Below are 10,181 nucleotides of genomic sequence, written 5' to 3'. Positions count from 1 at the left end.
AAAGCTTCTTTGTCGGAAATCCCTTTGAACACCAGCTTTTTTTTTTTTTTTTTTTTTTTTTTTAGTTAATTCGTTAATAGCCTCCTTACTAGAAGGGCCAGTTAGGATTTTCAGGACAAAGGACAGTGGGGTGCTGAATCCACAACCCTACATCCTCCTCTCCCCCATCGCACTCCCCATCGCCCGCACCCCCAAAGTCTGCTTCCAAACCATCGCGTCCTCCCGTAAATGCTCTGGAAACTCTTCTTCAGGAAATTCCTGTTGTCTCACCTCCCTCCCGCGCAAGGAAGCGCCTGGTGACAATCAGGACACCCACCGAGGGCTCCTCCCCGCGCGTCCCCCTAGGATCTGAGACCAAGACCTAGAACGGAAGGGGGTCGTCCTAAGAGCTGAGGGAAGCGATCTTTACCTTGACGTAGAGGGTGATGTCGTGCTCCTGCCCCGGGGCGCGTTCCTCGGACGCCTCTCCATCCTCCCGGCTGCCGTTTTCGCGCGCGGCCACGTCGCCACCCTCCGTGGGGCCCTCCTCGGCTAGGTGGTTGCTGAGCTCGGCCTGGGGCTCCGCGGCGCCTCTGAGGGCGTCCCCGTCTGGGCAGCAGTCGGGACGTTCCTCCTCGCCCCCCGCTGCGGCCTCCTCGCTGGGCCCCTCTGGGCTCCGCTCTCGCCTCTCCTCTTCCTCCCCCAACTCCTGCTGGGGCCCATCCCTGACCCCGTCCTCGCCAGCGTCTGCGTCTGCCCCCCCGTCCCTGGGGGCGGCTTCCTCGGACCCCTTTTCCCCCGGGGCCTCCGCCTCCTCCGCCGCGTCCGGAGCGAGCTCCCCCAAGCTGTGCCCAGCGCTCTCCCCCGCTGCGACCTCAATCGCCTCGGCCTGGGGCTGGAGGCTGCGATCCCCTCCTTCCTGCGGCTCACTCGAGACCTGGCGCACCCCTCCTGCTGGACCCTCGGCGTCCATGCTGTCCTCCGCCGGACCCTCCAATTCTACGCTGTCCCCCGCCGGACCCTCCAAGTCTACGCTGTCCCCCGCCGGTCCCTCCAAGTCTACGCTGTCCCCCGCCGGACCCTCCGCCTCTACGCTGTCCCCCGCCCGACTCTCCGCGTCTACGCTGTCCCCCGCCCGACTCTCCGCGTCTAAGCTGTCCCCCGCCCGACTCTCCGCTTCTACGCTGTCCCCCGCCAGACCCTCCGCGTCTTCGCTGTCCCCCGCCAGGCCCTCTGCGTCTACCCTGTCCCCCGCCCGACTCTCCGCTTCTACGCTGTCCCCCGCCAGACCCTCGGCGTCTACCCTGTCCCCCGCCCGACTCTCCGCTTCTACGAAGTTCCCCGCCGGGCGCTCCGCGTCTCCTGTGTCCCCCGCAGGGCCCTCAGCGTCTACGGCGTCCCCCGACGCCCCGGGCGCACTGCCTTCCGACTCCTGGGGTCGGTGCTCCGCCTCCTCCTGCCTTTCCGCGACCGCAGAGTCTCCCGGCGCCCCCTGAGCCTCCTCCGAGTCCTCGCCCTGCACGCCGCGCCCTGGGTTCGCCCCCTCCACCTGCAGCGCGCCGCTCGCCTCCTCCCCTCCCGGGGGCACCTTGGCGCCCTCCGGGGCTCCCTCCTCCGCCTCGGCCTCGCCCTGCGCCCCTCTGGTGCCGTGCGCCTCGGCCCCCCGGACTCTGTCCGGCCCGCCGCCTCCCGCCTCCTTCACCGCGGCGGCGCCCCTAGTCGCCTCCTCTGCGCCCTCGCTCGCCTCCCGCTCCTCTGCCCCCGGGCCCCCGGCTCCCGGCTCTCCGGATCTCTCAGCCAGGGGCGCGGGGCCCTCTGGCGGCCCCTGGGGACCCGAAGCACCCCCTTCAGGCTCCGCGGCCTCGGCCATGACCGCAGATCCTTGTCCGTGATCGGGACCCCTTCCTTGACGCTGCCCAGGGTTCAGTGGCGCTGGGCAAGGGGCGTGCTGCGGAACCCTCTGTGTCCCCTCCGAAGGACGCCCGCTCTGGATTCCCGCCCTAAAGATTTAGCTGGGGTGCTGGGGCCTTGCACGGGACCCGCAGGGCAAGAATCCACTTGGTCCCAAGGCTCTGCGCCCTTCTGCCGGGCTGAACCTCTCTGGACTCTTGCTCCACCGCTGGAGCTTCTCCCCGATTGCGTGTCTGCTTTCCTCCCGGACCCCAATCTCGCCCCCGAGCCGCAGAGGTGCAGCGTGCGGCTGGAGAGGGCTGCTTTGCTCCTGCACCTTTGGAAGTGTCCGGCCGCTGCCCGGCGTCCTGGGGTTGACCAGAAGTCCTTGGTGCCAACTCCATCCCCTGGGGCTTGGGCGGGGTTTATCTTTCTCTCCTCCTCCCCCGACCCGTGTTTGGGTGGCCTAGGAGATTGGCCAATGACAGCCTTTCTTGTGACCCTTGTGGATTTTGATGAAAAGATTCTGGTTCTCCTAGCTGCTTGGGTGTTTCCTGGAATGGCTTCAAGTTCCAGAGTCATTTAAATCACCCCCTCCAAACACACAGACCCACACCCAAACACCTCATCCCCAGCTTACTCCAGGAGTGAAGCATCAAGCTACCCTGGTACCCAACTGAAGATATCCACGTTATACCTGGTGTCCAAGAACAAGGGTGTAAATCCCGAGTGAAGAAGCAGGGGAGGCCACGATGGCCGCCTTCCCATGTCTGCAGGGCCATCGGGAGAGGTTCCAGAAGCCCCTCAAATAGGCGCACAAGGAGCCAGTTGAGTTTCTCCGAGCAGAGCCGGACCCTGGTGTCCATGAGGGGCCCTTCTCGTGGCCTGCCTGGAGAATCGTGGGAGTCCTGCGCTGGAAAAAGGTTACACTCTCATCCCCAGGGTCTCGTAAGACTGTAAGAGTCTGCGCATCTTGCTGATTCTCCTAGATTTTTAAACTCACTACCAGTGCTTCTGCCTCAAAGTGAAGAGCGTGGGGGTCTGGAGGTGGGGAAAAGAAAAGCCAAGACGCTGTGGAATTCCCTGGATTAGGGCTCTCAGGATCACAGACCCAATACCTTGTTTAAAAAGGAAATTATTATGATGAAAAGTATGTTGTAAGCTTATTATAAGCCAGGCTACTTGTAGTGGGTCAGCAAGAAACTGGGTTACCTCAGGTGGCACTATGTAAATGTGGCAGAATGGGGATCTTGACTTGTCAGGCTTTATATGGCTTTGATACTGGCCTGAGATACATGAGCCCCTTGTGCCCACAGAAGGTTCTGTTTTCATTGAAAGAGCTGGGGTGTCTTTGATGTGGCTTGGGGTCACACATTTGGACATCACCAGAATGTGTCTCCTAATTCCCATTGCTCATCACTGATGGATGACAAGACAGGAACCCAGAGACACTCAGCTTCATGCTACCTTTCTCCACAGCTGTGCCCTGCCTGGGTAGGTATAGGCCAGAAGCTCCATCAGCACAAAGTGGCATCTACTCAGAGCATGACACTCACAAAGGTGAGCTAGAGATGCACCTGAGCTGTAGAAGCTCTAAGTACCTAGAAAAGAAATCCTTCTGCATTCACCAAGGCAAGACAGCAGCCATCACCCTTACCTTGTAAAGAAAGATGAAGCCAGCACATTCAGCCCCGATCAGCAAACGCGGTGCAGGTTTACTATCTTTTATGCAAATACCATGAGCCCAGACCTGTTTCAGAAAACAAAGTTGTTCGAAAGATGATTGACTGATTTTTACTATATATTATACAACACAGCACATCACTTCGTGATCAAACACATTAATATTTCTGCAGTAAGACAGATGAGATATGGTAAAATACGCAGCTTCAGGTCTGTCCCCCGCCCCTGGGTTTAGGTTCACCTCCAACTGAATTCAGGCCATTCTGGTTCTGATTTTAGATGAATTCCCAAAAAAGCTTTCAGGATTCAGAGGCTTTTAGGAATTCAGAACGTTTATAAAAGGATTGTGGACCTGTGAACCATGGAAGGGCTCTAGGTTTATTTACACTGCTTGGAAAAATGTGAGATCCGTTAGATGCATAACTTTGTCTTAATAACAAACGAACTGTCTTCAACTCTCAACTTCTGCAAAGAACCAAATTAAAGACTTATGTGAGTAATAATATTCCACTAACTTTAACTCAATCAAATTTGATAGAAATGTACTGGCTATGGGGAGAGGTGGTTGAATTTCTAAAAAAACTTCCTTTTGAATTGAGCCTAAAGATGATCAGCTACCGTTTGCAGACTTGGCACAGTCAGAAACAAAGTTGTAGGCTGAGTGGCTGAGAACTGGCCTGGATCATGTCCTCGTGGAAAAACAATGCTCATAAAGTCTATTCTCTCCTGGAAACTGATCCTGCAGATCACACAAGGCGATTTGATCTTACAGATTTGGATTTATTATTTTATAGGGTTTGGGGTCATTTACTCACGTTGACATTGGCTCTCAAAATAACATCATTCTCTCTGCAGAATGTAGAATCTTTCACTTAATGATAATCTTAATAAGCATTTTTAAATCTTTCTGTTATGTATTTTTGCAAACTTTTTGATTTTCTGATATTTAAATAAATACAGGCTCAATGCTGAAAATACAGAAGATAGAAAATAACAGCTCTTCACAAATTTTCCATAACCACATTACCGACAACTAAATATTTTATTTTAAGAGAGAAAGAGAAAGAGATAGATTGTTCTAGATGCTGGGTATACAGCAGTAAACACCATTAGGAAGGTCCCTCTTTAAACAGTCTAGAGCAAAATAAATAAATAAATAAGTAAACAAAGAAATGAGATAATTTTGGATAACGTTAAGCTTTATATAGACACGTATGCCCGTGTGCTTACAGATGTGCCCAGACTGAAAACCTTGGCTCCTTTTTTCCACACCCTCCATTTGACCTGCCAGTAAATCCAACTGGCTTCACGTTTTAAAAATATACATCCAAAGCCAGGCATGGTGGTGCACGTGTAGTCCCAGCTACTCAGGAGGCTGAAGCAGGAGAATTGCTTGAGCCCAGGAGTTCTAGACCAGCTTGAAGGCAGCATAGTGAGACGCCAACACTAAAAATACACAAACACACAACACACACACACACACACTCACACATAAAATCCAGCCTCTTCTCTCTACCTCCATTACTACTGTGCCAGTCCAAGCCACCATCACCTCCTGTCACCTCAATGATTGCCATCACCTCCAAACTGGTGCCTGGCCTTTGATAGTGTGCTCTCTACTCCACAACCAGCTGATCCTCCTGGGAAATCATGAATCAGACCTTACCACTTTTATGCTCAAAATCGTTCAAAGGTTTTCTGTCTCACTCTAAGAAAAAGTCAAATCTTTATGCCTGAAGTATGAGGTCCTACAAAAATCAGGCAACCTCAGTCTCTTTCTGGGGTACTAGATTTCTGTGGCCCCTAAAACACCAGCCTGCTTGCTGTTCCTAGGACTCGTTGACCATTCCTGTGCCTGGGATGCCACCTATGTTCTCATGGCTTACTCCCTTACCTTGCCACATCTCTGATTAACTATTTTCCCCAAGCACTCCATTGTAAAACACAACCCCATACTCTATGCCTTATTTTCCTCCATAGCAGCTGTCTTCATCTGACACATAATATATTCTAGTTATGATCTGTCTACCCCACCTCACGACACTAGGATGGTGGTTCTGTAATTTCACAGAAATCGGGGGTTTTGTTTGTCATTGCCGAGGACAGACCAGCACATAGTAGAGCTCAGTAAATATTTCCTGTATGAGTGAATACCCACAGGCCTTCACATACATGTGGACCAACCTGAACTAGTTTTGGAAAATACCTTTCTCAGTTAGTTTTATACTTTTGGAGGTTGAGCTAATGTCACAAGACATGCTATTCACAGAAATTCTTATCTACTGAGTTTGCTAAAAAAATACTTTAGCAAATTCTTTTAATTATTAGCAAGGGTCTAGTCGGTTCATATAAAGGAATACAAAGGAAATACCAAATAAACAGACTTGTGAAGGTCACTATGAAGTCACTTAGAGACTTGCACGTTGTTAACCTGGCCTCAACACTAGATTAGCTATTTAAATACCAGGGAGGGTCAAACAGAGGTGACAAATTCAGAGATGATGACAAGAGATGAAGGTGTTTATAATTAAGTAACTTTTAATAATTATAGAATTCTTCTGCCACACATTATAAGGAATCATGAAGCAGGCAAACTCTGGGATTATAAAGAAAACCTTAAGGGTTTATAAACAGTGTAAGGGTTTGTTGCTTTTGTTGTTTTCCAGAAGGAATGGCCTCATTTCCATAGAAATCTGCTCTTTCTCTAGCAGGTGTCTGCTCCTATCAGAAGAGCCCTTGGGATTATAATGCCAGATATTGAAATTGACCTCATCCTTCCTAATGCAGGACATTAATCTAAAATATTTATCCTTTGATTGACCCTTGTCAATATGCCAGCATCCACAGCCCTGAGCACCAATTGACATGTAACAGTTTAGATAATTCGATGTCTTATAAGAAATACTGGGGAAAAGGCCGGGCGCGGTGGCTCAAGCCTGTAATCCCAGCACTTTGGGAGGCCGAGGCGGGAGAATCACGAGGTCAACAGATAGAGACCATCTTGGTCAACATGGTGAAACCCTGTCTTTACTAAAATTACAAAAAATTAGCTGGGCACGGTGGTGCGTGCCTTTAATCCCAGCTGCTCGGGAGGCTGAGGCAGGAGAATTGCCTGAACCCAGGAGGCGGAGATTGCGGTGAGCCGAGATCGCGCCATTGCACTCCAGCCTGGGTAACAAGAGCGAAACTCCGTCTCAAAAAAAAAAAAGAGAGAAATACTGGGGGAAAAAACAGATAAATAAGGCTAACGAGAAAGGATGTCACTAGAGCATGTCTTGTTCACATGTATCCAGAAAACACCCCTCATCTGCCAGGAAATAAGTTAGTTGTGAATGGCCAACAGGTGCACAACTGGCCATTGTGATATCTTACAATCTTTTGTTTTTACCATTTTACTTGACTACAGGTCCGTGAAAAAAATTTGTGCCATATCTCAAAGTTAAGTCCGCACCTCTATATGATATAGTCACAAAATTGTGATCTAGAAAGACTATTTCTATACTATTCACAAGATTGAGAGGATCTATCCAACCATTATCCACCCATCCATCCACCCAACCATCCAACCATTCATTCATTATCCACCCGTCCATCCACCCAACCACCCAACCATTCATACATTATCCATCCATCCATCATCCATCCACACATTCACTCACTCATTCATCTATCCACACATCCATCCATTTATCATTTCATGAACTTTTTATTAAATTGACTTCATCCTTTCTTGTGACACCGACTCAGCTGGTGTTGGAGAAATAAGCATAAACAATCCAAGGTTCCTACCCTCTTGTGTAACTCTGCAGAATGGAAAAACCTAACTAAACTGTTGAGTTTCTGGTAGTTTCTTGCTGGTGTCTCATGCCATGCTTCATCAATAGTTTAAATTACAGATTTATTTTACCTTATAGGGTGTAGTTAGGGAACAAATTTGTCAGAGCCACACTTCATAAAATTATTTTTACTACTCATAATTTGAACTATATTTCTTAAAAACTTAGAGTTGAGTGTTTAAAATATGTTTATTTATTTAGCACACATAAAATGAAATCATTTAGCTTATGATTTTATTATAGAGTATCTTACTAACATTTGGGCTTCTCTTTTTAATTTGGTTGAGTTCAATCCAAGTGGACCAGAAAGTCAGGGCTGAGAAGGGTGGTCTGCCAGTGGTGAGAGACTTGGCTTTGCTGCATATTCCCCTCGGAGGCATATGTGTTTGATTGCATGAGTTCTGCGCTGCTGGGAAAGCCCTTTCACTTGATGGGGTGCCGCTCTTTGGATGCACATCTTGGATCAGATGGTCTTGGGGTTCCTTTATCACTTGAATTCTGTATTCTATGACCTAACGTCTCACATATTTAGAAGTCATTAATCAGAGTGGAATAAAGTCCAGAGTCAACACGTGAGCAAAAAAGATCTCCCAAAGCAAAAACAATATAATAGAGTTTGCCTCTGAAATAAAAATGTGAATGTTTTCCTCAAAGATGAACAACTTGGACTCTCATTCAGAGGCTATCATTTTTTTCTGGATTCATTCTAACCCGTTATCTGGTTTCTTAATCCAGAATACATTAGAAACAGCCAAAAAGAGGGGCTGAAACAGTTGTCTTCATAAGAACAAAGTGCTTATGTTAAAAGCAAAAATAACAATTAAAGTCTTAAGTTTTAGTTACCAGTAATGTTTCTTTTCTCATTTCAAATGAACATGAAAAATGAATTATTGATTGAAAGGAAAAAAAGAAGCAAGGAAGAAAAAGAAGGGAGAGGAGAAAACAGAGGGAAGACAAGAAAAAGCCTTATAGGCCTGGCACGTAGTCAGTAACAATGAAGGAAAATTTTAAAAGCAAATTAATGATTGTACGTGTTGGGGAAAAACAACATAGATATTTAGTTTTATTTTATTATGCTAATGAATTGGCATCATATTATTGGGACAAAACCCCAAAATGTGAATATTTCAGGTAGAATACCTTAATTTAAATAAACTATATATAACTATTTATTATATAATTATCCATCCTGCAAAAAAGATATTATGTCAATTAGAAACTTATGCAGGGCATGGTGGCTCACACCTGGAATTCTAGGACTTTGGGTGGCAGAAGCAGGTGGATCACTTGAAGTCAGGAGTTCAAGACCAGCCTCACCAACATGGTAAAACCCCATCCCTACTAAAAATGCAGACATTAACCGGGTGTGGTGGTGCACGCCTGTAATCCCGGCTACCAAGAGGCTGAGGCAGGAGAATTGCTTGAACTCGGGAGGCAGAGTTTGCAGTGAGCCAAGATTACACCACTGCACTCCAGCCTGGGCAACAGAGTGAAACTCCATCTCAAAAAAAAAAAAAGAAAGAAAGAAAGAGAAAGAAATTTACATGGCTCATTTCTTCTCTTCATATTCCCTTTATTGCAGTTTAAATTAGAATTTTATTTCATTTTCGTTCCTCTGATTCAGGTGTGATTGCCAAAAACAAGATCAAAGGTTTTTTTCCTTTAAAGTTGGTTTCGAGGAAGGAAGCTGAATCCTTGTTAATGGAATCCAGCAGAAGAAAAGGCAATGAATAGATGCAAAGACAGGAGAATGCAAACCAGAGGGAGCAGCTGTGCATTCAAGTGCTGGGATTCTTCCAAGATCCATGTCCCCAGAGGTGGCATTTGAACTTTCAGCCATCAGACCATCACATGCCATCCATACATCAAGTCCTCCATAAGTATCTCACATTCTCTTAGAGTATTAAAACTTGAAAGACCTCAAAGATAGTTCCATCTAGCTCCCTCTTGTAAGTAAAATGTCTTGCATGTTACCTCTATGAAGAGGGTTCTTTACACATCACATCTTATTTTAAGTGATTTAACACTTGTCAAAACCCTGAGAGGGAGTTATAGTCCTGCAGTGGATACAGGGGTTGCCACAGAGTGAAATGACAGGCGTTAAACTAGATTAAATTACAGATGAATTGTGAAAAACTGACTCTATTTTTTTTTTTTTTTTTGAGACGGAGTTTTACTCTGTTGCCCAGGCTGGAGTGCAGTGGTGCAATCTCCGCCTCCCAGGCTCAAGTGATTCTCCTTCTTCAGCCTCCTGAGTAGCTGGGACTACAGGTGCATGCCACCATGCCCAGCTAATTTTTGTATATTTAGTAGAGATGGGGTTTCACCATGTTGGCCAGGAGGTCTCCTGACCTCGTGATCCACCCGCGTTGCAAAGTACTGGGATTATAAACATAAACCACCACACCCAGCCAAAACTGACTCTTTAATACAACATTTTCCCACTCGGACAGCTTGATCACTTTCTGGCCTTGAGTAAAATAACAATCATAGTAATAATTCCTCATAGTCATGAAGTGAGACTTTGCACTCCACTTCCATGTGGAACTGTATTTTGGGAAGCCACCTGCCTCTCTGTGCCACGGCACCATCCATCAGGCTCATCCCTGCCTCTGCCAGCCTCCCAGACACTGGGGCTAAATTTGTATTTCGAATGGGCTTCTTCTTTTCTTGTTTAGTCTCTTACTTCTTAAAAACAGGGCCTATTTGTAGCCCGAGAACATTTGTATGGACCCATAGAAATATGCCCCGAGGCCTATTCATAGCCCCGGAATATCCTAATTTTTAGCTTGT

At 47.5% G+C, this 10,181-nt stretch overlaps 1 protein-coding gene across 1 annotated transcript in view; it reads right to left on the bottom strand.

The window, feature by feature from the left end:
* CLIC6 (chloride intracellular channel 6) overlaps window positions 1–2,271 on the bottom strand; it is a 51,748-nt gene extending 49,477 nt beyond the window's left edge. Inside the window, exon 1 of the mRNA XM_002761415.6 lies at window positions 410–2,271. Coding sequence (XP_002761461.3) covers window positions 410–1,849 — 1,440 coding nt within the window. The 5' untranslated portion in view covers window positions 1,850–2,271. The remainder of the gene's footprint in view (window positions 1–409) is intronic.
* Window positions 2,272–10,181: the final 7,910 nt, after the last annotated feature.

This window comes from Callithrix jacchus, chromosome 21 (genome assembly GCF_049354715.1).
Source record: "Callithrix jacchus isolate 240 chromosome 21, calJac240_pri, whole genome shotgun sequence".
Taxonomy (NCBI): Eukaryota; Metazoa; Chordata; class Mammalia; order Primates; family Cebidae; genus Callithrix; species Callithrix jacchus.
This window is presented reverse-complemented; position numbering and strand designations above follow the sequence as displayed.